Genomic DNA, 27424 nt, shown 5'->3' on the forward strand with positions numbered 1-27424 from the left:
GTGGGTTGGCACCCACTTAATCCCCACTCTCAATCTTTCCCAGGGCTCCTGTGGGGATATGTGGAGGCAGGGGGCTCTGGCCCCCTCCTTTGCCATCTGACTTGAAAAAACATTTTCTCTCCTGGGGCTTCTTGCTACCTGGAGGCTTTTGCGACTTTTGGGCAATGCTCTTTCTAATGTCCTTCCTTTAAAAACAAAAAAAGCACACGAACTGTAAATTGTCCTCCTCTGGTTACAGGCATCCCCTGGCCAAATTGAGCTTTCCGCTGGGAGAGGCCGTTCCAAACCCTGAGTCGTAACCTAGTGGGTGTGGGGCTGGAGAGCTCAAGTCAAAGCCTTCCAGTCCCCCCGGGGTCAAGATGGCTGTGGCAGGCATTCGAGCTCGCTGCTCTGGGCCAGACTCGGACTCCCTGTCGGGGCTGTTCCCTGAAGCGGCTGCCAGCCTCTCTGGCGGCCGTCAGTGAGAGCCCAGCCTGCATCGCCTTCCCGCAGGCTGAGCCAACTCCGGCCCTGCAGTGCGCCTGGACGTGGGGGCGGTCTGGTAATAGGTGCTCCCTCCCTGCCTTTCCCTCTTCCCCCTTTCCCCCTGCGCAGTGGCAGGCCTGCTCCTTGGTCCCCTCTCCGGCCAGGTCTGCCTCCAGGGCTGGGGTCCCACCTGTCGCTTTGCCCCAGCTGGAGCCAAGCAGCAGACGCAGAGCTGGTTTAACAACGTATCATGAATATCCCACCCACCGCCACTAGAGGGCTGTCTCTTACACCATTAATTTTATCCCAGACCTTTAACATTGTATTGGGTCATTATGAAATATCCAACCTTGAATCAAACAAGGAAATTGAATATTTCCTACCCCATACATATGGGATCTTGTCTCATTTACCTGAACTTTGACAAAATACTTCCAGTTATAAAACAGTATAATGTAAGGTTTCATTTAACAGACACTTTTCACACTCCAACACGTGTATTGGGTTAGAATAACACCATTCTCTTTACACATAGGTTTGTAGCTATAAGTTAATCATTCAGCCAAAATTTTTCCCAAGGGACTTTTAGATGGAACTTTGTCATGTTGCAACAGAACTTTACAAACACACAAAACAGTACAGGGAACCCCTAACACCAAATGTCAGGGCTATCCAGCAAATAGGAATCCAAGGGGGCAGAGGCCACCCCAAAATGCCCTGCTATAGGGCTCCAACGACTGCCCTGCCACAGGGCTGGGAGGTTTTAAACCCTCCACAAATGGTGGCTTAGTCCCCCTATTCTCTGGAAACCTCAAATGAGCTCTGAATCCAAACCAAGCTTCCAAATTCCACTCATCCCTGCAATTTCACCCCCAAATGGCACACATTCAAAAACCAGGCATACCTCCAAAACAGGAAGGTACGAAAACCTCCTAAATGGGGGAAATTAGGGTCTCAGGGTATACCCTGGGGAACTTATAAAACAAAAAAAAATGGTCATGGCATCTGAAAACTTCCCACATCTGTTTCCTTCCCCTCAACTCAGTTCAGGTTGTAGGGAGCCACATCTACCTTGGGGAGAGAGAAACAGGAGTTCCCCGGGGCTAAAACAGGCTCCAGCAGCTGCTGGGACCATCCCAGGCTCTCTCACCCCAAAAAGAAGGCTCTCCTGCCAGGGAAGACCCAAGGCTTGGCCCAGGGCTTCTCCCCTGCTTTGGGGTGCCATTTCACTAGGGTGTTTATTGGCCGTCCAAGGACACCAAAATTTGTTACCAAAAGCATGGCACTTGCCCATGGGACTGGAGAAGAAAAACAAGGACAAGTGGTTGAGGAGAAGGAAAGAGATGTTTATTACTTTGCTGGCAAAGGAGGAAAATGGTAGACCATCATCTCAAAATCCAAATTCCTGTACATAAGCAGAAATACAGAGCTTCTAAAGGCTCTGTTGTTTAACTAAAATTAATGATTCTAATCTCCCATCTCTGCTGGAGACAAAGCCATGACCTCAGCCCACCTGGGAGGCCCACCCAGACCTTCCCCAGGCAGGAGTGGGCCTGGGATGGAGCTGACAGTTCAGCTGAGCTATCTCTGCAGCACAAAGAACAGGAGACATTCCCCTGCCCCTCCTGACCACCTGCCTGAGGCAGGGACACAGGTCTTCCTTCCCAAAAAGAGTGGAGGAAGTTTTAAAGAGAAAGAAAATATTCTTTGCCATTTTTTTAGGCCATTCTCTCTGCTACATATTCCCCATGCTCAATTTAACATTTACATATCTATGGGAGAAGAGCTGACTATTTTGTTACATTTTAATATAAAGTATCAGAAAAGAAGAGATAAAGTTATCACCATTGGCATACGATATGACTAATATAACTACACTAAAGATGAAATATTAGAAGTAAAAATACATTAAATTAATGTGATAATATGATATATATTTTTTGGTTTTCACTCACAGTTCCTGGTTCACAGCCCCTACAACCCTTGTAATTTCCTAAAAGACTAGAACAATAAGAGTATCTTTCATTAAAATATTTGGCCTTTGCCCTTGGTTCCTGAAACAGCTGTGGAGTAGAGCAAACATTAAGGTGAAAGACAATCTGGTATCTATAACCACACCTGAGATTATGCTAATGAGGTGATTTTTGGAATCCCTACATAACCCCTGGATGGGGGCTGGCTGTCAGGGGAACCAACCTTATGCTCAGAGGGTTGGGACTTCCCCATGAAGAGTGGGTTTTTTCTTATGACTTAAAATCCAGAAGTCATAAAATATCTATCAACTCAAATACATTTTTAGAATTTCATAGGAAAACATTATAAGCAAAGTCGAAATAAACCAACAAATTGAGCTAAAAAGATGTTTACAGCTAGTATCAAAACTAGCTAATCTCACTAATACATAATAAGAGCTCCTAGATGTCAAAAACAAAAACACTAGAAAAATGGGCAGATAAAATGACAGTTCACAGACAAGGAAGCCCGTGACTCCTAAACATATTATCGGATGTTCAACCTCACTCAAAATAAGAGAAATACAAATTAAAAGATTTCAAGGTAGCTCTCTTTCCCATCTTGCAAGATGGTGGGGGAAAACGCTGAGAAGAAGCCAGATACTAAAGAGAAGAAACCTGAAGCCGAGAAGGCTGATGCCAAGAAGGCTGGTGCCGGTGGCAAAGTGAAAAAGGCTAACCTCAAGGCTAAAAAGGTTAAGAAGGGGAAGCCACACTGCAGCGCAATCCTGTTCTCGTCAGAGGAAAGGGCCGATATTCCCGATCTGCCATGCGCTCTAGGAAGGCCATGCACAAGAGGAAATACTCAGTGGCTAAATCCAAGGTTGAAAAGAAAAAGAAGGAGAAGGTCCTCGCCACTGTTACAAAACCAGTTGGTGGTGACGAGAATGGTGGCACTCGGGTGGTTAGACTCCGCAAAATGCCTAGGTACTATCCAACCGAAGATGTGCCTCGAAAGCTGTTGAGCCACGGCAAAAAAACGTTTAGTCAACACGTGAGAAGACTGCCAGCGAGCATCACCCCCGGGACCATCCTCATCATCCTCACCAGACGCCACAGAGGCAAGAGGGTGGTTTTCCTGAAGCAACTCGGCAGTGGCTTGTTACTTGTGACTGGACCTCTGTCCCTTAATCGAGTTCCTCTGCGAAGGACACACCAGAAATTTGTCATCGCCACCACCACAAAAATTGATAGCAGCAATGTGAAAATCCCTAAGCATCTCACCGATGCTTACTTCAAGAAGAAGCAGCTGCGGAAGCCCAGACACCAGGAGGGTGAGATCCTCGACACAGAAAAGGAGAAATATGAGACTACAGAACAGCGCAAAGTGGATCAGAAAGCCGTGGACTCCCAAATTTTACCAAAAATCAAGGCAATTCCTCAGCTCCAGGGCTATCTGCGATCTCGATCTCCGTTTGCCCTGACAAATGGAATTTATCCTCACAGATTGGTATTCTAAATTTTTACAAAGAACCTAATTAAATAACTGAAAGATAAAAAAAAAAAAGATTTCAAGGTAATTCAATGGTGAAAAGTTAGCTTTTAAACAAAAAGTGACAGAGCATTTGGATATCTACATGGGAAAAAAACCCAAATCTCAAACTTTAACTCACACCAAACACAAAAATTAATTCAAAAATGGATCATAGACCTACAAGTAACAGCTGAATCTATAAACTTTTAGAATAAAGCACAGAAGAAAACCTTCAAGACATTGGGATAAGCAAAGATTTCCTAGACCGGACACAAAACCTCTAACCATTAAAAGGTTCTAAATTGAACTTGATCAAAATTTAAAACTTTTGCTCTTCAAGTAGAACACTAAAAAGCTAGAAAGACAAGTTACAGACTGGGAGAAAATATTCCTGCTAAAAGACTTGTGTCTAGAATATTTTAAGAAATCTCTCTCTCTCCCTCTCTCTCTCTCTGTCGCCCTCCCTCCTCCCTCCCCCCCACTATATTGCCCAGGCTGGCTTCAAATAGTAGGACTCAAGGTATCCTCCCATCTCAGGAGTAGCTGGGACTACAGGCATAGAGGCATGGACCACGGTACACAGCCATAACAAGATCTTTTTTTTTTTTTTTTGAGACAGAGTCTCACTCTGTTGCCCAGGCTAGAGTGCCGTGGCGTCAGCCTAGCTCACAGCAACCTCAAACTCTTGAGCTCAAGGGATCCCCCTGCCTCAGTCTCCCAAGTAGCTGGGACTACAGGCACGTACCACCACACCAGGCTAATTTTTCTATTTTTAGTAGAGATGGGTCTTACTCTTGCTCAGGCTGGTCTCTAACTGAGCTCAAGCGATCCTCCCACCTGGACCTCCCTAGAGTGCTAAAGTGCTAGAATTACAGGTGTGAGCCACCGTGCCCAGCCCCATATTAAGAACTCTTAAAGCTCAATAATATTAACAGCCCATTTTTAAGTGGGCAAAATATTTGAACAACATTTCACAGAAGACATATGCCCAATACATACATGAAAATAGCTCAACACTATCAGTCACACCCACTAGAGGCGTTAATTGCGAGTGGTCAGCAGGGCCGCGGAAGGTCTGTGGTCGCCTGAGGCGGGAGGTGGTGAGCTCTGGCCCGGCAGGGAGGGGGCTTGTGAGGGCGCGGAGATGTACACTGGAAAAAGTTTAATGACGCACTGTATTGGCATGGCTATAAGAAAAAGCACTCTCAGTCACTGATGATGGGAGTGTAGATTGGTATAATTCCCAGACAGGACATTTTGACAATATTTATTAAATCACAATTCCACTCGTAGGATTTTATCTTATATTAATAGATAAACTCAACGACAAGTGAAATGACACATGTTAAAGATTATTCACTGCAACAGTGTTTCAAGTAGCAAAACACAAGAAATAATCTAAATGTCCATCAATACAGGACAGATTAAATGAATTATGATACATCCACAGGATGGAATCCTATGTAACTGGGAAAAAGAATACAGAAAGTCTGCCTGTGTTAACATGGAAAGATCTTCAAGTGGGTAATGTTAAGTGAACAAAGCAACATTGTGTGTCTGTTGCCATTTATATAAAAACAACAACAAACTCCCAAAAGGTATATATTTGGATTTTCTTGTATATATGTTTTTTCTAAAAAAAAAATAATTTCTCGAAGAATAACCAAGATACTAATAGCAGGGAGGAAGGTGTGAGAAACATGTGGATGACGTCCGGAGTATGAGGGATAATTTTCATAGTAAGTCTTTTTAATCTTTTAAAATTTTTGAACCATATGAGTACATTAGCCAATCAAAATTCAAAGTTATTTAAAAATAACACATATCAGTATATTGACTAGCATAACATAACTATTATCATTATTCACCAGGTTATCAAGGAAAAGTAATATACATGAAGTGTCTAGTGCAGTAGAGTCATACATTCGGCAAACCACGACGGTCACTACTTCGACCCGGGCACACACACATCCGCCCCACGCTCCAGGATCCCTTCCCCGTTCCCGAAGCAGAGACGCCCGGCTGCCTTTCAGCCCTGCGCTCGCAGGCGCTTCCCTCCGCCACACGTCCTTCCCGTCCCTTCTCATCGCCCACGTGGCTGCGCTGTGCAGGACGTCACCTCCTCAGGGAAGCCCTCCCTGCCCACACTCAACCCCTGGGGTCCGTCATCCTCCCTCCCGCGGGTCCCAGTCCCGGAGTGCTGGCCCGGGCGTGCGCGCCCTCCCCAGGGCGCCTTCCTGGGGTCCGTCATCCTCCCTCCCGCGGGTCCCAGTTCCGGAGTGCTGGCCCGGGCGTGCGCGCCCTCCCCAGGGCGCCTTCCTGGGGTCTGTCATCCTCCCTCCCGCGGGTCCCAGTCTTGGAGTACTGGCCCGGGCGTGCGCGCCCTCCCCAGGGCGCCTTCCTGGGGTCTGTCATCCTCCCTCCCGCGGGTCCCAGTCTTGGAGTACTGGCCCGGGCGTGCGCGCCCTCCCCAGGGCGCCTTCCTGGGGTCTGTCATCCTGCCTCCCGCGGGTCCCAGTCCCGGAGTGCTGGCCCGGGCGTGTGCGCCCTCCCCAGGGCGCCTTCCTGGGGTCTGTCATCCTGCCTCCCGCGGGTCCCAGTCCCGGAGTGCTGGCCCGGGCGTGCGCGCCCTCCCCAGGGCGCCTTCCTGGGGTCTGTCATCCTCCCTCCCGCGGGTCCCAGTCTTGGAGTACTGGCCCGGGCGTGCGCGCCCTCCCCAGGGCGCCTTCCTGGGGTCTGTCATCCTCCCTCCCGCGGGTCCCAGTCTTGGAGTACTGGCCCGGGCGTGCGCGCCCTCCCCAGGGCGCCTTCCTGGGGTCTGTCATCCTGCCTCCCGCGGGTCCCAGTCCCGGAGTGCTGGCCCGGGCGTGCGCGCCCTCCCCAGGGCGCCTTCCTGGCTGGCGGGAGGCCTCGCCCTCCACTCACGCAGACAGCGGGAAAGTTTCGGTTTCCCGTAAACGTTGACTTCCTACGCCCACGGAGAACATCTCGGGAGTTTCGGTTTCCCTACGTTTCGATATCGTTTTTCCCGCCACCCTGTCCCCGCGCAGGCGCGCGCTTTCCCGGCGAGGCCCGGCGTCCCGTCCCGTGCGCTGCGTGCGGCTGCGGCGCAGGGAATCCCGCCGGCGCGGCCCGCAGGCCCCCGCGACAGCACAGCAACAGGCGGCGCGGACTGCGCAGGGACAGCTGCGGTGGAAGGGTGCCGGGCGAGAACACAGAGGACCATGCTGCACTGGGCCTCGACCGGTGGCCGCGGTGTGGCCGGTGGGGACTGCAGGGCGGTTTTCGGACAGACAGGCCCTGCTGGAAAGCCCGGGAGGACGCAGCAGGCCCCCAGATGAGCAGAGGGGTTAGCAGCAGGTGCTGCAGGCTGGGACTCGAGGGAGGGGCTCTAGGAACAGGCCCCCAGTGGCGCTGGTGAAGGCAGTGGGGTCTGTGCTGGGCTTCAGCGAGGGCCTCAGGCGATGTGGAGGACCCACGGAGGGAAAAGGCAGCGTGTGGCAGGGCAGGGAACAGAGGGGCGTGTGGACCGAGCTGGAACCTGTAAGGGGGACAGAGCCGTGGGGGAAGTGGGGAGGGGCCAGAGGACCCGCTGAGGGCTGTTCTTAAAGGGGAGGCTCTAATTTTCGTGGTTGTGTTTTGCTCTCCCCACTAGTCTCTCCAGGAAGTAAGCTAGCTTTCTTAGACTAGAGAAGCCACAGCACCCCCTTCCCTGGGGAACAAGGGTGTGGGCTGGGGCACTGGAGCAGAAATCCGGGCTGGCTCCTCAGGCCAGGCCTCCATGACTGTTTTCTTCCCTCAGCCAGTGGACAATGGTGACTGGGGTGTATGTGGGGAGAAGCTGACAGTGGCCCCAACTCCCCTCTTGAATGGGTTATGTGCCCCCGCCTGCCCACCATTAAGTTACCACACGTTGGCAGGACCAGCTCTGGCATGCTTGCACCTCGATTTCCTGGCGACCCTGCTCCCCAGCTACAAAGAGGAACAGAGAGCTCCCCACCCTGCCCCACCCCACCTCCACTCCCAGGGGCTTTGAGATGCTCAGGAAGAATTTCAAATATTGTGAGGGTCTGTGCCAGCCCCCAGGGCCTTGGTCCCTGCCTGGGCCAGCAGGAGGAGCATTACCTTGTGGGCTCCCCAGCCCACCCCACACCCCGAAGGGCCCCACCACCACCACCACTTCTCTCCTATACATTGTAAACACATTTATTTGTCTGAGGTTGGTGAACCTCTGGTAAAAAGCACAGGATGCAGGGCTCTCCTTCATGCTGCCCTGAGCCAGCTCATCAGCATGCAGGACGGACCTGGGAGACAGTCCAGGCAACTTGGGGAGCAGCGCCAGGGAAGCAGCAGACCTGCTCTTCCCCATGGCCCCTCCCCACTGGCCCAGGCCTGGACTGCAAGCAGGAAGGCGGCAGGCCCAATCCCCAGACAGACGCCAGGCTGCAGTGGCCTCTTCTTGGAGGCTGTTCCTTCTCCTCCCACCCCCCATGATGCCGCCTTGGAGCTTAGAGCCTGAGCCACGCGCTTGTTCCTTCACACCGGGACCAAGTCAGCTCAGGCAGGCTGTTTCTGTGGGTCCTGCCTCTCCAGTCAGGAAGCCTGCTGGGGGCAGGCCTGGCTCTCCTGTCATCACTTCACTACTCAGCTCAGGGCGGGGCACTCCCCTGGGCACGGGGATAGGCAAAGGCTTGTCCAGAGAAACACTGGAGAAGCACAGGGCAGCCTGACCCAGCCTCTCCCAGCCTCCATCTGTGGGCTACTGGCTGGGCCTGAAACTCCCCACAGTACAGACCAATGCCTCCTCCTCCAAGAAGCACCCCTGGCTTGGTGCCAGGCTCAGGGCTGAGCCAAGGATGGTCAGCCAAGGCTGCTACTTCAGGGCCCTGAGGACAGCCTCCAGCTTCATGGCCACAGCCAGGTCACCCTTCACCCTCAGCCGCCCACTCATGTAGGCCCCCAGGGGCCGCAGCTCCCTGCACAGCAGGGCCCGCAGGTCTACCTCCGTCATCTCCACCACCACGTCAGGGGTGCCGTCAGGTACCCCATGGCCCACCTTTCCTTGCCCTGTGGGGGAAAACAAAGCTGAGTATTAGTAGAGGGACAGCTATGGGGGAGGCAGGGCTTATCCTGTCCCATTGGGAGGAGTAGAGAGTACTGGTTAAGAGTTCAGGTGCTAACACCCTGGGCTTGGTCCTGTCAGTTGTGTGACTACTTGGAGCCTCGGTTTCCAAATCTGAGAAACAGGGATGATGATAATCTCTAAATCATAGGTGAGATGTAGGTAAGGTAACGCACCAAAGGTGCTCCGCACAGAGCCCTGCTGCAGGGCCCCTGGTATTAGAAGCCCAGCCATCAGAGTTGTCCTGCCGACAGCAGGAGACCAAGGCCTGGACTATTGCTATCTAGAAATGGTGTCTGAGCCTGACTGCTGTGGGTTCGCCCCTAACTGTTGGCAGGAGCAGGGATGGTCTAAAACAGCGCCATGGGGGAGGGCAACCTGGGTGGCAAGGAGGGCACCGAGGGCAGCCGCACCTGTAGTGAGGTCCAGGAAGTAGATACTCTGGGTGCCGCTAGGCAGGACAACATTGAACTGGTAGCAGGCCCCGACCTGGCTGACCAGGGCCTCGGACAGGAAGGGCTGTAGAGCAGTCAGCAACCCCTCGGCCACAGGCTGCTTCGGGCTGGACCCAGCACCGACCTGAGTGACAGGCAGCTCAACTTCACTCACCATCTCCAAGGTGTCCGCTGGGGGTGGCCAACGGGTGGGGAGGGAGGCAGAGAGAAAGAGGTCAGTATCACTCACTGGGGCCTCTGTGCCTTTTGTGGCAGTTTTCTCTTATATCCCCTTCAGGCCTCTGTTCAACCTGCTCCTCTGCTAAAATGCTGCCCCTGGATTTTCAGCCTAAACCCCCAACCCTGTTTAAGCTGCTCCGGCCTCACATGTAAAACTCCTTCCAGCTATCCTTCTGGCGCTGTCACCTCCTCCCACGGAGGCTGTCAAAGGCCTCTACACACTCGCAGACATCTGGACTCTTCTCACTGCCTTAGCTCTGGCCACCTCTAGAATCAGAGTGGGCTGAACACCTGGGCTGTGCACTGAATGGCACTGCTTGGTTAAGGGAACAAGTAGCAAAGTCTGTGCTGGACACCAAGTGTGGGAGCACCTCCACCCTCCTCCCTTAGGCTCCTCACCTGGCCCAGGAGGAGGGGCGCCGCCTGCCAGGAAGTGGAGGGCCAGCTGCTGGAGGGTGCTATCCAGGCTAGGCCCGCCTGGGCTGTCCTGGGGCGGCTGGAGCACGGCCTCCACTGCCAGCTCCACTCGGTCCACCTCCAGCCCCCAGGCCCTGGTCACGTCATTGATCTCCAGCTGGAGGACAGTGTTGGGAGAAATGAATTAATTCAACAAACCTTTCCTGAGCAACATTTTTGGTCAGACCAGTACGACCACCCGTGGCCAGAGACACCACATTAGCCCTTGAGAAGCTCCCAGCCAGGAATGCCGGCAGAGGGCAATCACCACGCACCTATGGTAAGTGCCAAGGCAGGAGGGAGGGCGGTGGGGAGCCCCAGCAGAGGGGGTGAAGCCAGCAGGAGGGGGGATTCTTCAGGTGGAGGAGGACCCTTCCAGGCAATGGGACCAGCATGTGTGAAAGCCTCGACAGGAGAACCTAGAATATTCAAGGAGCTGGGAGTAACCAGAGTTCTGGTTAGTCAGATCCTCAGGTGTGGGCTGGGGACGGGAGACAGCTGAGGGGTCAGAGACGGGTTATTCCTGCTAGCCTGGATTCATTCCAAGGAGCCCCAGCAAGGAGTTTAAGCAAGGAGGTGACGGAGCAGACTTGCTTTCTGGAAAGATCCTGCTGGCTGCTGTGTGGACACTACTTGGAGGGGCGGAGGGTGGAGGCACGGAGACCAGGACATCGTTTTAGGCTGCAGCCAAGACATGATGCAGATCAGGTGCAGGACAGGGACAGGCCGTGAAGCCCAGATGCACTGAGGGAGACACAACCCTGCCAACCGTACCCAGCTCCAGCAAGATGCTGGGGAAGCATGACCACGGGCCCACGCTGCCTGGATGTGCCTCACGGGAGGGCTGTGGGGAGGGGGAGGAGTCAGTGTTTGGCGCGGGTTCCTGAATGGACCGTGAGCGTGGCATTCACCTAGAGAGGACACACAGTGGGTGGGAGGACAGGAATACTTTTTTTTAAATACTATAAGCTTGAGGTATCTATAGGCTGGTCAACTGTCCAGTAGGCAGCTGGAGAAACAGGCCCAGAGTGCAGGAGCAGAGTGCTGTGAATAAGTGGTGTCCAGATGTAGCAGGACCCCCCAGGTGGATGAGCTTTCCCAAGAGGTCACAGATGAGGTCACAGAGTGGAGGAGGAGGAGGAGGACGCAGAGGTGGCTGGGCTGCCGTGAGCTGAAGTAAGGGAGGAGCTGAGAACTGAGAAGTGCCCACTGGGGTGGCAAGGGGGAGGTCACCATGATGTTGGCCAGTGCTGTCTCAGCAGCTGAGAAACCCAGACTAAGAGTGGGGTGTGGGATGGAAGCCTCATGGGAGGAAAGTGGAGAGGGGGTGGGAGCAGACTGGGGCAAAGGGAGGCACATTTCTATGCAGAAAGGAGAGGAAAGACGGTGAACAGGGAGGAAGGGTGTCCTGGGAGAGGAAGAGGACCCAGAGAACTGCGGGGACAGGACTCAGTGGGAGGAAGAATGCAGGAAATGAGGCAGAAGAACAGTGCAGAAGTAGATGGGTTTGAAGGGGTGAAGCTGGAGGAGGCTGAAAGAGTGCTCATCCTCAAGTCCTTCCTCTTGTGCTGCACAGCGACAGGGCGGGGGCTGGAGGAGGGCATTGAAGGGGTGAAGTGGCCACCTGGAGCACTAGTGGGCAAGGAGTGGGTGGTGGCTAAGGAGCGTCTAGCAGGTGAGAGGTGGGGAGTCTGCAGTCCCTCCAGATAAAGAGTAGGGGAAAAGGAGAGTAAGAATGAGAAATGTACACTTGAACCAGGTGTTGAGGGTGGTGTGCTGGATTTGCCAAGCTTTTGTTCTAACCACAGGCACTGACATCACTCTACCAGGGACCAGCTGAGTCTGGACAAGGGGCCCTAAATGACTTGCACGTCCTGGTGTGAAACTGACTTCCCCAAACTGCCTCTCTCATATGAAAGCAATGTGCAACAGGCCTAGATCAATTTTCTCTTCCTAAAGGTGAATATGAGATGTGGTTTTATGATAAATATTGTTATCTATTTGTTATCTGAGTTGTGCTATACTGAACTCTGGGTTGCACGGGGTGGGGGAGTAGAAGGCCAGGTGGTCTGGCTGTGGCTCCACTCTGCCCTTGAGCATGATCAAATTATTTCTGAGGCCTTTCCTTCATCCCCTTGGTGGTGGGGGGCCCCTGATGGGGACCCTGGAGGGCCAAGGAAGGAGGCTGGCAAGTTTCCTCCCTCCAAAATAAAACAGTAATACCAGCCCTCTTATAGCAACAACGTAAAGCTGAGACATACTGGTGCAGACAAAAGGACTTCGTAAACCAAGAAATGCTATACCAGGACAGCTATTGTTAGGATCACAAATAGTATTTTTGCAGGAATTTCACCTAGCTAACTGCTTGCCAGTTTGCTTCCTGAAGGGATCGGGCCTCTAGAACTGGTGTTTATCCCACTCCCTCTTGGGCCTCTACCCCAATTCCCCTGGGGAAAGCAGAGCGGAGAGCAATGAGGAAAAACTTCACCCACATTCCCCTGTCAGGACATGGGAGGAGGCACAAGTTGAAGCGGCTATAAGGCCACACACATGCTGCCACGTGTTTTTATTTCTGCCCCATCTTGTAGTAGAAGGGCTAAAGTGAATTCATGTAGATAATTGCCCATACTCATGAAGAAAAGGCAGGAAAGAGATCCAAATGTCCTCTTGTCCCTTTGTTCTGTTCCCAAAAGGAAACCAAAACCACAAGAATGCACATGCTACACCTTGAGCGTGGAATTCCCCAGAAGGTAGCTGGGCTGGGCGGGTCGTTTCCTTCACCACCTGCCTACCCTGTGAATCAGATCCGGAAGGGGGACTGCAGAGGCCCAGTGCCATCATGGCAGAGCAGTGAAGGGTATAATCTCAGCAGCCACAGGCAGGGCCCCAAGCATTTCTGCTGGGGCCACTTCCCCTTCTCAGGGAACTTTTGCCCAAGATCGCTATGGTTTGTACCCACCTTCTGTTCCTCAACTCGTAGCCCCACCCCGATGCTGGCTCTTCGAGGTGGTTACACTCTGGGGACATGGAGTACACTGAGGCCATGAGGGCCATGAGGCTTTGCTCACAGTGACTGCAGGTGGAGCCAGCCCCGTGCCAGCCACCGCGCCCCGTGTGGAGCTGCCTACCAGGAGCTGGTCGCTGATCCTGAGCTTCTCCATCTGGATCTCCCGCAGCGGCCTCTTGAGCAGGGCCTTGGTCATGGCGTTCTGGGCTGTCATGCGCGTGGCTGTGTTCAGGTCCTTCACAGTCATCACCGACAGCACCGGGTCCCAGATACGAAACTGGACGTCGGCCCCCACGGACAGCACAGCCCCATCCTTGGAGGCCAACTGTTGGGGGAGGCCGTGAGAGAGGAGACACTCAAGGGGCTGGGGCTGCAGGGAGGCCAGGTCCACTGGGGCCACCCAGCATGACCCACCCACCTGGCGGCTAGCTCGTCCCCAAGTATGTGGGGCTAGGGGTAAGGTACAAGGACATTCTCCTAGCCTCCATCCATTTTCTGTTCTCTTCTCTCCCTCCCCTCCAGGGGCCAAGGTCCTGGCACCCACAATATACTCTGCACAAGACCCCACTTCCTCTGTCCAGAGCAGCTGAGAAGCCCCTCACCTTGCAGGGAGGGACACTGAAGGCTCGTGTCCTCAGATCTACCCTCTGAAAGGAGTCAATGAAGGGCAGGAGCAGAACCATGCCAGGGCCCTGGGGCGTGCGGATCCGGCCCAGGCGGAACACGATCATCCGCTCATAGGTGGGCACGATCTGTCCACAGTGGCAAGAGAAAGGGTTGAAAATGGTCAGCTGGCTGGCAATGACATTTGCCCAGGTATCCTAAGGATAGTCAGGTATCCTTAATTCTGTTTTTAGATGAGAAAACCAAGGCTCAGAAAGGTTAGGTGACTTGCTCAAAAATCACAACCCCTAAATGAAATAAGCAAAGTCTGAAACCAGTTCAAAGGCCATGCATCTCAGCCACCACACTGCACTGACTTGATCCTTAGAGAAACTTCACCTCTGCAGTCTGAGCTAGACATGACTCACCCCAGGAAGCTGTTTGCCCTGGATGGATTAGTTAGGGAAAAAGGCTGGGTTACTCTAATAACACCCCCAGGCAAAGGACTTTGCCACCCATCTTCAGGTCCTTGGAGCCCTTAGAAAAGCAATTATGTCCCAATTAAGAAATGAAAGCCCAGAGAGGCAAAGCAAATTGCCCAAAGTCACACAGCATTTGTTTCTGTGGCAGTTTTAGGACTAGGATCTAGGAACTTTTAAGGAATCCCTCCTAGAGGCTTTCTAGAGAAGTTGACTGTTGCCTAGGGCCACACAAAGGGCAAGGCCTGCCTCATCTTCCACCTTCACCCCAGGTTTTAGGTATGATGCTGAACTATAGCTCTAGTATTCATCCTTTTCCCAACTGCACCACCCTGTATTGGAAACCAGGCTTGAATTCCTATTATGCATTAAATCCTGCTGGGCCAGACTGAGTGTTTTCTTTTCTAATTTAGTCTAACCCAGAGGGAGGATGATTTGGCAAAGATATCTGTGCATACCTTAAAGCCAGTGTCCAGATCCAGAAATTGGGAATTTAAGTAGACTTGTTTCTACCCCTTACTGGCTCCCAGTATGACTCTGGACAAGTCTGAGCCTCAGTTTACTCATCTGAAAGATGGGAATGAACAATCCTTGCCTAGCCCATTTCACAGAGGTGCAATAATACAATGTATGGGGAAAGTGGAGCAGAGGATGGGGAAATTCATTCATCAATGCCAAAGCTCTCAGTGTGGCCCAACCACCCTGGGGACTGACCCTGCCAGCCTTACCTTCAAGGCAAACCAGCCAGAAATTGGGAAGGTGACCAATAGCAGCAAGAACCCCAGGAAACTGATGAAGCCATGGCAGAGGCAGGAAGGCCAGCTCTGGGGTGCATCTGGGGGCAAGAGAAAAGAGCAGTCAGGGAAGACCAACTGGGCCTGGCAGAAACGCTGCAAGTAGAGTCAACTTGGGTGTACCTTTTGCCCGCCTTCCCCTTTAGAGGCTCCCTCCTTCTCAGAGCTCTCAATTTGGCCCCTCACCCAATGCCCCCTTATCTTTGGGCAGATTCTAGTTAGGGATTGTTCCCTCCTCCCAGACATCAACACTAATCTGTTCCAAGTCCAACAACCCTCACAAGGCCTCACTCTCTGCTAGGCAACAGCCATTGAATCCAATCCATGTGAGAATCCAATCCATGTGATGCTCTCTTCACTGGACTGAGCAGGAGTCAGTCTCCTCATCTAATTTATATTGCCCACCCATACCTGGCACAGACCCAGGAGCACTTGGGCATGTGTAAAAGTGCTGGGGTGAACTGAATGCTGATGGCATTACACATTCCTCCTCTACCATCAGCCCTCTACCAGAAGCCTGCTTTCAAGGAGTCCTTACAGAGATGCCTTGGCCTACAGGGATATAGCATTAATTTCTCATCATAGGAGCCACAGATGATTTCTGTCCCTCACCCATTTTAATGCCCCATGGACTATTAAAAATGCATATTTCAATTCAAACAGCTTGTTGGGGAGGGGAGACTAGGAAGATGAGGCTCATCCAAGCCAAAGGTCCAGACCCTAGAAAATCAGGAGCCCAGGACAGGAGTAAAGCTGAGACAGCTCCAGAATCTGGGAGGAGGTTATTTGCTGTTTTCCTTCTCCTCCCAACCCTAGATAGGAAGCAGGAGCCTCTGCTCCATCCTTCCAGGAAGCCCATGTCCTCTGGGCTTTCTAGGCCCCAGGGTACTGAGGCTCCCAGTCTCTTCCTGGCTCTGATCCTTGGGGCCTCTGTAGGAAAAGCATCCTTGGATAGGGGAAGCTGTCAGCACAGGAGGGCCAGGGAGGGATCAAATCCGCCAAGGTTTGGTGGTGAGGCTGAGAGTTGGGATATGGCCTATCAGCCGAGGGCGCCAAGGGACAAGACAAAACCAGGCCAGACACAACTGGCAGCTGAGGGCCTGCCCTTTTGGTCCACGTATCTGGGATGCCCTGTCCTCAGGAAACAGGGAGATGCTTGGTCCCAGGGCTTCTAGAGGTGCCCCCTAGGGTGAAGATTATTCCATTTCTCTGTGGCAGGTGCCCTTAGAGAGGTTGGTGGGCCTTGTCTGCCTAGATTTGGGTTTCTTTCTATGAAAAATGGGAACCTGAAACCTCTGGCCAGGTCTAAAGGGCTGATAAGAGCCAAGAAGAAATGTGGTGGGGCAGGTTTTGGAGGATGGGAGCTACGCTGGCTCTGAGGCCACAGCTCTGTGACCCCAGGGAGGGCGGACCAGTGCTAGCACTCCAGTGCCCCGTGAAGCTAGAGACCGAGAGGGTTAGAGACCGAGAGTTCGGGCCTGGGGGTGCCGGCCGGTCCCCCCTGAGTCCGCCGCGCTGGGCGGCCACTCACCGGCCCCTGTCCCCACGCCGCCCCGCTCCGGGGACAAGCAGCCCTTCTGCGAGCTCAGAAAGCCGAAGCTCGACTGCTGGAAGCGGTCAAAATCCCCCAGGGGCAGCGCGCGGTACCCAGACCTGCCGAGCATGGCTCTTGACAGGGGACACGCCCCGCGCCCCTGCACCGTGCCCGCCCTGACCAGCCAGCCTTCGCACCGCCCGGCCCCAGCTGGCTGCGGCTTCCGGCTTCTCTTGCGCCGCCGCCCGCCGCCAGGGCGCAGGAGGGGAAGACCGTCCCCAGCTCGCTCCCGCCGTCGCACAGCGCCCCCTGTGATGGGAGGACCGAACTGCGGCCCGGGCCGGGGACCTGGCCTGCGTTCCCGGGAGCCCCCAGGGGTCATCGCCTGCTCCTACTTGGCCTTAGAAAAGCCGGAGGGGAAGCTGAGCTTCTTAAGAGGAATGTCTCCAGAATCTAGGAAATGCTGTCATCAGCCTTCTTAGCCTTCATCACCCTGCCTCTCTAAGCGCACACCTGGAGGGGGCGTGCCTTACTTATCTAGACTTAGGGTTTCTCCAGGGCGTGGTCTGCAAGTTACTCCTCTTTGGGTCCCCCACAACTCAGCAAGTAGGGCCCGGCACAAAGCAGGTCTCAGTACTTATTTGCTGAATGATGACACCAGGTCACTGCAGTCAAGGTGGAGCGGGACGGCCTGGACTCTGGCGAAAAAAGAGAAATTTCATGTGCAGACCTCAGGGGGCACGGCAGAGTGAGGAGGAAGGGCACAGCACACAGCTGCAGGAGGGCGGGGGCCTCAGGGCATCGCAGAGGTGAGTCCCTCAGTCCTGCAGGTCCACAAACAGCCTACCCCTTGATCTAGGTACCCAGAAAACTTGCCTCTCCACGGCTTGAGAAAACCCAAATGTAAATCGTGAATTTACTCTGAGAAGTGTTAACTTCCAACAGGAAGTTGGGGCAGGCTGGGAGCAGGCTGTCTTCCAAAGCAAGCAAAGAAAGTTTGAAGTTTGAAGCTGGGGCACTGGCCCAGTAAGGCTCCCTGGAGCTGGGCCCCTCTTATCTCAACAGCTGGGGGTCTGGCATGCTTTGCCATTGGCCAAGAAGACCTACTTTGCTCTCCCTCACCTCTTCATACCTGGTTGCCAACTTTATCAAAAGCTTTCCCAGTGCTGCCTTCTCAGCCAGCCCCCTCACCCCAGCCCCCCATACGGCCACGGCCCACTTTCGGTCCCTTCTGCAGGTGGCTGCCCACCATATTTGGCTCTCCTACTTTGGTGGACTGATTCTAAAGGCCTGGGGGGTACCTACCAGGCTGCAGAGTAGGGCAGGTTCCTGAGGCCTCTCACAGTCCCCGGGAAGTTGGGTCTCTCCCAACCCCTGCGCCTCTATCCCCCAGACTATAAGCTTTACAAGAGCAAGGCCCTCACCATCCCTTCTAGTCTAAGTTCAAACAGAGCACAGAATGGGTACACAGGGGCCAGCATAGTGGTTGGGATGGTTTGAAGTTTGAAGCTGGGCACTGGCCCAGTAAGGCCCCCTGGAGCTGAGCCCCTTTTATTTCAGCAGCTGGGGTCTAGCATACTTTGCCATTGGCCTTTACTCTCTCCTTACCTCTTCATACCTGCCTGCCAGCTCTCCCCCTCCCTCCCTGCCTCCTCGGACTCACCAGCCTTTCCAGCTGCCACTCAAGGTAACACCCTGTTCCTGCAACCCAGTGTCCTCCCAGTGTGTCTGACTCGGGTCCCTCCTCTGCATCCTAGACCAAGCCACCTGCTCCTAGGTTGTCAGAGTGACTGTCCCAACATGTCCCTGGTTCCAAACCCTTCACCCACTCTATCACCCACAGAACTGATTCCATCTTGGCTGTGATCTCGTCCCAGCTCACCCTTTAGCCATAATTTCTCACGAGTCCCCTCTTAAATATAAAAATGGCCAAACTTAGTTCCCGAACAGGCCTTCTTGTTTCAAACCTCCATGCCTTTTGCAAGTGTCCCCCCACACATTCAGGAATCCCTGAATCCCTGGTGAATTCCCACAGCTCCTTCAAGTCCCAGCTGAGGGATCTACTTTCCAGAAAACCTCCGTTTGGGGGCTTCTGGGAAAGCAGGGTCCGCGTGTGGTTCATCCCTGTGTGCCCGGCTGCCAGCTGGAGGTGGCACAAAGCTGTGCCAGCGCGAGCCGCACAAACGGATCAAAGCCGGGGCGCCGCCCTCCCGGCCAGCTCTGCCTCCGTGCCCGGACCGGGAGGGCTGTGCGCCTGCGCCTCTCGGCCTCCTCCGGGCTCGGGCGGGTGTTCGAATCCGACCGCCCGCCTCTCCGCCCGGGGCCGCCCCGCTCGGGTCTCACTTCCTCTCGGGGGCGGGCCCCGGCCGGCGCCGCCCCTCTCCGAAGCTCGTGGGGCTCTGCCTCCTGGCTCGCGCCTCCAGTTCGGCTTTTCCTTCCGTCCTCCCGCAGCAAAACCGAGAATCGAAACTGCGCCGAGCCCGCGCAGCCGGAGTCCGCGCCGGCCGGGTCCCCGCGGCCCCGGCGCCAGCCCGCCTCGCCCCACACGCCACCATGCCGCCCCCGGAGCCCCCCGCGGAAGGCCAGCCCAGCCCCAGCCACAGCCCTGCGGAGGTACTGTTGAGTTCGGGGTGGGCTTGGGCTCCGTGGCTGTGCTGTGTAGGGGAAGGGGTGAGAAGAGAGGGTCTAGTGGGCGACTTGTCTAGTGCCTCAAAGAGTGACACAGAGAGGCAAGAGCAGACTCCAGACGCTTTTGTCTGGGACGGGAGTCGGGAGGGAAGGATGAGTAGAGGGGGGACCGGGGCGCGTGGCAGGCGGCCTGTGGCTGGCGGCTCTCCACTGAGCGCCCGGGGAAGTGCGGGGTCCGGGCAGCGGGGCAGGGTTCCCCTGCGCACTCCGGACCTTGCCACTCGGCTGCTGCCTCCGATGAAGGACCACAGATGGGAGAGAAAGGAGGCTGTAGCCTTGGGGCACTGGCCTGGAGCCAGGGGAATGCCCCGGGCATGGCGAAACTAAAACCAAGTTCCCAGATCAGAGGTGGGAAACTGGCCAAGGCCTCCCGGCTCCTGTGATTTCTCAGAAATCCTCTTGGAATGCTCTTCCTGCCCTCCTCCCGCCGCCATCGCGCCCCAAACGGACTACTTAGGTCTCTCGGTCTGTGGCCTTCCAGCCCCTTCAAGAAAGTACAAACAACATTATATTACAGCCATTTTTATTATTAGCATCATTATAATTAAGAATAATATTACTTCACAATACTAGTTAACATTTTTGAGCACTTCATATGTGCCAGGTACTGTATTTAAGTGCCTTCTTTTTGCATTTTTTTTACTGCGGTAAAATATATGTAATGTAAAAGTTACCATGCTAACCATTTCTAAGTGTACAATTCAGTGGCAGTAAGTACATTCACAGTGTTGTGTGACCATCACTACCATCTATTTCCATAACTTTTCAACATTCCAGAAACTCTGTATACCCTTTAAGCTATAGGGGAGGAAAAATGGCTTCTGTCCTAGGTTCTTTGGCTGGGCTATGAATTAAACTGACATAAGACAGATTAACAGGGGAAACCCCATATTTAATTATATACATACACTTGGGTGTCCCACAAAATGTGAAACTGAGAAGAGTCGGTGGTTGAAACTTAGGTAGCCTTCTGAGCTGCAGAAGGGAACAGAGGCTGGGAGCTACTGGGGGTGGTGGAGACAGGTTATGAGAGGGCTGAGGAGGAACCGTGTGGTGAGTAAAGTTCTCAGGTAATAAAAGTTGTCTTGGAGCAGCTCTCTTCTGATGCAGATACTTTTACTAATGTAGATTTCCTTTATAGATGTAAGTTTCTTTTTTTTTTTACAAAAGGACAGCTTTTCAGCGCTATTCCTGGGCCTGCAGTTTCTCAGAATAACCAGCTCAAAATATGCCACAGAAGAATATTTTGGGGTGGCATATTCTGATCTCCTACCGTCATATTTTGGAATGGTGTGTCCTGAGTCCCAGCAAAGCAGTAGCTCCTCACTTCCCTCTTCCCCTAGCCCATGGTAACTTCCAGTCTACCTTCTGTTCTATGAACTTACTTTCTAGATACTTATTTTAAGTGGGATCATACAGTATTTCTTTCACATAGCATAATGTCTTCAAGGTTCATCCTTGTCAAATGTATAAGATTTTGATTCCTTTTTGATGCTCAATAATGTTCAATTATATGGGTAGACCGCATTTTGTTTATCTATTCATCTGTGGATGCTTGGATTATTTCCACCTTTTGGCTATTGTCAGTAGTGCTCCCATGAACACTCGTGTACAAGTATCAGTTTGGGTCCTTGTTTTCAGGTCTTTTGGGTTTGTATCTAGGAGAATAGCTGGCTCAAATGGTGGATCTATGTTTAACTCTTTGAGGAACCCCCAAACTGTTAAGCACTATATATGAGGTTGGTACTGAGTTCCTTAAAGGCAGGATGTATCCTACACATTCCTGTATGTCAGGGTCTAGTCCTGTGCCTGGTGGGAAGTAGGTGGTCAATAAATTGTGCTCTAAGGCCTGGGTAAATGGGAGCATTGAGGTGCTGATAAGCCAGGGTTTTGCATCATCCAATGGTAGGAATGGAATATGAGGTCTCACTCTAGCCTTCAGCCACAGGGGTGGATAGCCGGTGGGTAGGGACTCCTGGGACTTCTCTAGGCCTCACCCCAGTCTCTGGTCTCCCAGCAATCCACGGAGGAGGAGGAGGAGGAGTTCCAGTTCCTGCGCTGCCAGCGCTGTAAGGCGGAAGCCAAGTGCCCCAAGCTGCTGCCTTGCCTGCACACGCTGTGCTCTGGATGCCTGGAGGTGCCGGTCACGCAGTGCCCCATCTGCCAGGAGCCCTGGCCCCCAGGCTCTGACTTGCTACCCCTGGATAACGTCTTTTTCGAGAGTCTGCAGCGGCGTCTGTCGGTGCACCGGCAGGTCATGGACGAGAGGGCAGTTTGCGTCCGCTGCAGAGAGTTGGCAGACTTTTGGTGCTTTGAGTGTGAGCAGCTCCTCTGTGGCAAGTGCTTCGAGGCGCACCAGTGGTTCCTCAAGCACGAGGCCCGGCCCCTGGCCGAGCTGCGCAGCAAGTCGGTGCATGAGTTCCTGGATGGCACGCGCAAGTCCAACAACATCTTCTGCTCCAACCCCAACCACCGCACCCCTGAGCTGACCAGGTGAGTGGGCCGGCGCGGTGTGGGGTGGTGCATCCTGAGAGCCAGGCAGAGTCACAGCTGGGATCAGGGAACTTCTAGGGCCTCACAGCTCAAAATGTGGTTCGCAGACATACACCATCTGTAGAGATGACCACAATTTATGCTACTAGTCCCCACGCCGGTGGATAGTAATACTTTCCAGTTTCTACTTGTAATAAATAATGCTGCACAATCATCTTTGCACCTTTATCCAGTAATTTCTTTAGGATATATATTTAGAAGTACTGTTGCTGGGTGAGGGGATATGAAAATTTTACATTCGATACATGTTACCAAACTGCCCTTTAGAAAGTCTTAGAGTTGAATTTTCTGTGAGCCCAAGGGAATCTCAGTAAGGCTGGATTCTAGGATCAGATGAATGTAGTTTTATTAATAATTTCTATCTGAAAAGTCGAAGCTGTAACATCCAGGAGTGCTATCTGCAAATGTATGAAAAAAAATCAAATCCAGTTACAATTATTTTTATTTTTTTTTTTTTTTGAGACAGAGTCTCACTTTGTTGCCCAGGCTAGAGTGAAGTTACAATTATTTTTATTAAACTGATTTTAATTCAGTTTTTAAATAGGTAATATAGTCACATGGTTACAAAATTTATAAGGCTAGAGACAGCAGAATCTTCGGTTCCTTCCCATCTGCCTAATCCCCACCACTTCTCCCATCTACAGATAACCATTGTTACTAGTTTCGAGTTTGTCACACAGCTGGTTTTTTAATATATACCCAGATAGGAGTAGTCCCATAGGGTCTTCTTTTCCCCTCTTTTAGCATAACTATGAAGTTTTGACCACCCAGAAGTAGATTGCTGTATGAAGTTCTTTGTGTACGGCTGCCTAGGAATCCACTTGCAAAGCCAGTGTGTTCTTCACTGGTTCCTGCCACAGCCCAGTGCTACATACCTGCTTCCAGATATGTTCCTCCACTGCCAGAACTAGCTTTCCTCTCAGATTCCTCAACAGCAGCTATTACTAGTTTAATTTGCATTTCTTTGCTTATTGGTGAAGTTGAGTGGCTTTTCATTTGCTTATTGGCCATTGTGTTTCTTCATCTGTGAATTGCTAGTTTAGGTCCTTTGCTTGGTTCCCCCTCTTTGAGAAATTAGTATCTTTATTTGTAAAAGCCAGTTACAGTGCAAATGTTCCCCCGCCCCCATCCCCATGTTGACCGTTTGTTGGTTTCACTTGGTATGCGGTATCATGTTTAAAATAACTCTTTAGGTAGGCCAGGCACGGTGGCTCCTGCCTGAAATCCTAGCACTCTGGGAGGCTGAGGCAGGCGGTTAGCTCGAGGTCAGGAGTTCCAAACTAGCCTGAGCAAGAGCAAGACCCCGTCTCTACTATAAATAGAAAGAAATTAATTGGCCAACTAATATATATAGAAAAAATTAGCCAGGCATGGTGGCGCATGCCTGTAGTCCCAGCTACTCAGGAGGCTGAGGCAGGAGGATTGCTTGAGCCCAGGAGTCTGAGGTTGCTGTGAGCTAGGCTGACACCATGGCATTCACTCTAGCCTGGGCAACAAAGTGAGACTCTGTCTCAAAAATAAAATAAAATAAGTCTTTATTTAAGGTAGTCAAATCCATCAATCTCCTTTATGGTGTCTGGCTTTGATGCCCCCCAGGGGAGCTTTTTCCATGCCAATATTAAAAATATTCTTTTTCATATTCTCTTTTAATAATTGTTTTGTTTTTATAATTAAATCTTTAATTCATATAGAATTTATTTTTGTGCATGGTATAAGAGAGGACTCTGCACTTCGTTTTTCTCCCCAAATGTAAATCCAGTGCTCTCAGAAACATTTATTGGATAGTCTACTCTATGCCCTTTTTACTAAACGCCCATGTAGTCATTCGTATGTCTGTAAATCTCTGTTCCATGCCAATGATCTGACCATTGCTGCTCTGATCCTTACTGCTGTACGATTTCTGTAGCTTTTCCCCATTCTTCTTCAAAAATAATTTGGCTTTTTTTTTTCCTTACAATTTATGCAGTTTCAAAACTTATATATTCATGGGGATTTTGATTGAAATTGCATTAAATCTGGGGAGATTTTATACCTTTATTCACATATATATTTTTTAAATTTTTTTTTTCTGTTTAATTTTTTCTTTCTTTCTTTTTTTTTTTTTTAAGGCTGGGTAAGTGGAGCAGTGGGAGTAGAGAAGGAACAAAGGAATCTGTAACTGGTTGTGATCAATTAGTTGTAAACACCACTGCACTAATGCTCTTAATTTATGTATCTTAATATTATATTTAGCCATCTTTATTGAACTCTTTTATTAGTTCTAGTAAGTTTTTCAGTTGATTTGTTTGGATTTTCTAGGCAAACAATCATATCTAAAAATTGGGTTTTTTTTTTTCTTTCCACAATTTGTACCTATTACCACTTTTTATAGCTTCATTTCATTGTCTAGACCCACCAAAACAATATTGAATAATAGTGGTTAGAAAAGGCAACTTTATTTTGTTCCTGTATTTTTATTTAAAAATTTCTTTAAATTGGGGAGGCACAGCCTTCAGTATGAGTGAACGGATACACTCCCAATTCCTTTCTTTAATGAGAACGTTTCTTATGTTTTCTTGTTAAGTATGATGTTTATTGTTGACTTCTGTAGATAATTTTTAAATATCACATTAAGAAAAGAAAGTTACGTCCCATTCCTGGTTTACTAATAGTTTTGTCGTTGTTATTTTGTTTTATTTTTAACTCAGAAATAGGTGTCTTTTTGGACTTTATGAAGGTGTCCTTTCACCTTTTAGTATGACAAATTAAATCAGTGTGCTTCTTTATGTTGAACCATTCTTTAATTTCCAGGAGGAAAAGCCCTACTTGCTCATGATATACTATTATCTTAATTTATAGTTAGGTTTCATCTAGTAAATTTTATTTATGCTATCATCTGTATTCATAAATGTAATCAATTTTTGTATGAATGTGTGTGACTTCTTCATCAGGTTTTCTTACCCATTTTACACTAATCTCTTTTAATGAATTTGTAAGTTTTCATTCTTTGAACATGGTAATACAGTCATCCTTCAGTGTCTGTAGGGGAGTGGTTCCAGGGTTCCCCCACAGATACCAAAATCCACAGAGGTCCCTGATGGGAAAACGGTGCAGTATTTGCATATAACCAACGCACCTCCTCCCGTGCACTTTAAATCATCTCTAGGTTACTTATAATACCTCATACAATGGTAGTACTGTATAAGGAGTTGCTATACTGTACTTTAAAATTTGTATTATTTTTATTGGTTTCTCTTTTTTTTTTTTTGAGACAGAGTCTCACTTTGTTGCCCAGGCTAGAGTGAGTGCCGTGGCATCAGCCTAGCTCACAGCAACCTCAAACTCCTGGGCTCAAGCAATCCTCCTGCCTCAGCCTCCCAAGTAGCTGGGACTACAGGCATGTGCCACCATGCCCGGCTAGTTTTTTCTATATATATTAGTTGGCCAATTAATTTCTTTCTATTTATAGTAGAGATGGGGTCTTGCTCTTGCTCAGACTGGTCTCGAACTTCTGACCTCGAGCAATCCGCCTGCCTTGGCCTCCCAGAGTGCTAGGATTTCAGGTGTGAGCTACCGAGCCCAGCCTATTTTTATTGTTATACTGTTATTTTTTATTGTTTTTTTTCCCCAATATTTTGATCTTCAGTTTGTTGAATTCACACAGATCCTGAGGGCTGACGGTATATTTAAATTGTTTAGCATAGTGCCTGGCACATATTAAGTACTCAGTAAATACTAAAATCCTATTACAGTCTCTCTGTTCTAGAGCAGTTTAAAGAACATAAGAAATAGAGGCTTATAAAAATTTTTTGAAAAACTATCTGGGGACAGTTGCTTTTTTCAAAGAATAGATTTTTGAGACCGATTCCCATGTTTGCCATGGTATTGATCTATATTGGATCTTGAGTCAGATTTTCTGGAAGATTTTCTAGTTCATCCTGAGTTGTCTTTCATAATTTAAAAATTTTCTCTATACCTGTAATCATACCCACTTTCTTATTTCTAGTGTTGTATATTTTAAATGGTCTTTTCAAAGTACTATATAAGCTTTTAGTCTGTCCTTAGATTGCTTACTGATATTAATATTTTCCTTCTTTCTAATTAATCATTTTGGGGTTTTTTGTCTAATTTTTGTAATTTTTGTCATTGTTCATTACGTAGCTTCTTGAACATTTAATTCATTTATTTACAATCTTTTTTATTAATAAAAAATGTTTAAGGTGTCACTTCTTTGCATATGGCTTTGGCTGCATGCCATAATTTTGATAAGCAGTGTTCTCATAGTTATTTCTCAAATACCATTTCAGTCTTTTCTTAAAAATTTTCTCTTAAAGAGTTTTAAAGAAGAATCTTCTAAAATTTTCAAGTGGTTTGTAATGTTTGGTTTCTGTTATTTGATATTAATATCTACAGTATGGTCAGTTAATATAGCCTTCTATGGACTAGCAAATTCCTAGCAATAATCTTTGGACTTGAAAAATTATATTTGTTGTACAGTAAACATACATATATATTCATACACATATATATATAAAATACATGTGTATGTATTTATCTGTATGCATATATGCATATATACAAGTAGGTTCTACTGTGTATGTGTATCTCTATTCAAACTTTCTACCTTTCCTTCCATTTTATTTTACCAATATAATGGAATTAATATGTGTGTGTGTATTTTATATACACACACACTAGAACCTTTTTCATCTACCACCATGAAGAATAGAATATAAGCATTCTCCCAGAGAAGACAAATCCTTTAGTATACTTTTTCTTCTCCCCTCTTTCCCTTTCTCCTTTCAGATTTAGTTGAAAAAAATGTGAACTTTTACCCAGATTATTACCAAACTTTTTATTTTCAACATCCTTTCTTAATAGTTACTAAGCTTCGTGATCACATTACAACTCACCTGTTAGCCATAACTCTAGACTTTAATTGGTTTCATTGCTCATAGTAATGTTTCCTACAGCTTGTCTTTCCCTTTCTTGAATTATTCAATGTGATTAATTTTCCATTTGGTAGGAATACCACATCAAATAATTTTTTTTTTTGAGACAGAGTCTCACTCTGTTGCCCGAACTAGAGTCCTGTGGCATCAGCCTAGCTCACAGCAACCTCAAACTCCTGGGCTCAAGCCATCCTTCTGCCTCAGCCTCCCGAGTAGATGGGACTATAGGTATGCACTGTCATGCCCGGCTATTTTTTTCTATATATTTTTAGTTGGCCAATTAATTTCTTTCTATTTTTAGTAGAGACGGGGTCTCGCTCTTGCTCAGGCTGGTTTTGAACTCCTGACCTCGAGTGATTCTCCCGCCTCGGCCTCCCAAAAGTGCTAGGATTACAGGCGTGAGCCACCACACCTGGCCACATCAAATAATTAAAAAAAATTTTTTTAGAGTTTACTTTCTGAGATCTTAAGTGTCTTAACTTGCAGGTGTTTCTTTTGTTGTCACATATAAAGGAAAGTTTAACAAGGTGTAAAATTCTGAGGTCATAATCACAGTTCTTTCATCTTGGAATATATATACATTGCTTCATAAATTTCTGTCTCTGGTTTGCAGGTGAGAAATTCAGTTAATG

General features: G+C 49.9%; 2 protein-coding genes, 1 long non-coding RNA gene and 1 pseudogene across 15 annotated transcripts in view; 3 read left to right on the forward strand and 1 right to left on the reverse strand.

Annotated features, from left to right (window-relative positions):
• The first annotated feature begins 3046 nt into the window (after positions 1-3046).
• LOC105862154 (large ribosomal subunit protein eL6 pseudogene) lies at positions 3047-3974 on the forward strand (annotated as a pseudogene).
• A 2976-nt stretch (positions 3975-6950) lies between these two features.
• On the forward strand, positions 6951-13816 carry LOC142871524 (uncharacterized). Of its 4 annotated transcripts, none has more exons than XR_012919806.1 (4): positions 6951-7311; positions 9806-10483; positions 12012-12162; positions 13733-13816. It is a non-coding gene; the product is annotated as an uncharacterized LOC142871524 (long non-coding RNA). The 4 variants fall into 4 exon arrangements; XR_012919804.1 differs by lacking the exon at positions 13733-13816 and adding an exon at positions 13184-13332; XR_012919805.1 differs by lacking the exon at positions 13733-13816 and having other exon boundaries at positions 9784-10483; positions 12012-12210.
• On the reverse strand, positions 8142-16851 carry STOML1 (stomatin like 1). The gene is made up of 7 exons (XM_012748243.3): positions 16618-16851; positions 15021-15127; positions 13813-13962; positions 13332-13535; positions 10147-10321; positions 9487-9699; positions 8142-9018 (listed from the first exon to the last, which is right to left on the reverse strand). The coding sequence occupies exons 1-7, from the start codon at positions 16748-16750 to the stop codon at positions 8825-8827; spliced, it is 1176 nt and encodes a 391-aa protein (XP_012603697.1). The 5' UTR covers positions 16751-16851; the 3' UTR covers positions 8142-8824.
• Positions 16852-19027: 2176 nt separating this feature from the next.
• Positions 19028-27424, forward strand: part of PML (PML nuclear body scaffold) — a 43328-nt gene continuing 34931 nt past the window's right edge. For 8 of the 10 annotated variants that reach the window (XM_012748229.3, XM_076004542.1, XM_012748234.3 and 5 more), the window contains exons 1-2: positions 19030-19233; positions 21326-21801. In XM_012748229.3, coding sequence (XP_012603683.2) covers positions 19174-19233; positions 21326-21801 — 536 coding nt within the window. In that variant the 5' untranslated portion in view covers positions 19030-19173. Of the gene's footprint in view, positions 19234-20550; positions 20658-21325; positions 21802-27424 lie in introns of those variants that run through there. The other 2 variants (XM_020286080.2, XM_012748231.3) reach the window with 2 other exon arrangements.

The sequence above is a fragment of the Microcebus murinus genome, chromosome 6 (assembly GCF_040939455.1).
Source record: "Microcebus murinus isolate Inina chromosome 6, M.murinus_Inina_mat1.0, whole genome shotgun sequence".
NCBI classification, from domain to species: Eukaryota; Metazoa; Chordata; class Mammalia; order Primates; family Cheirogaleidae; genus Microcebus; species Microcebus murinus.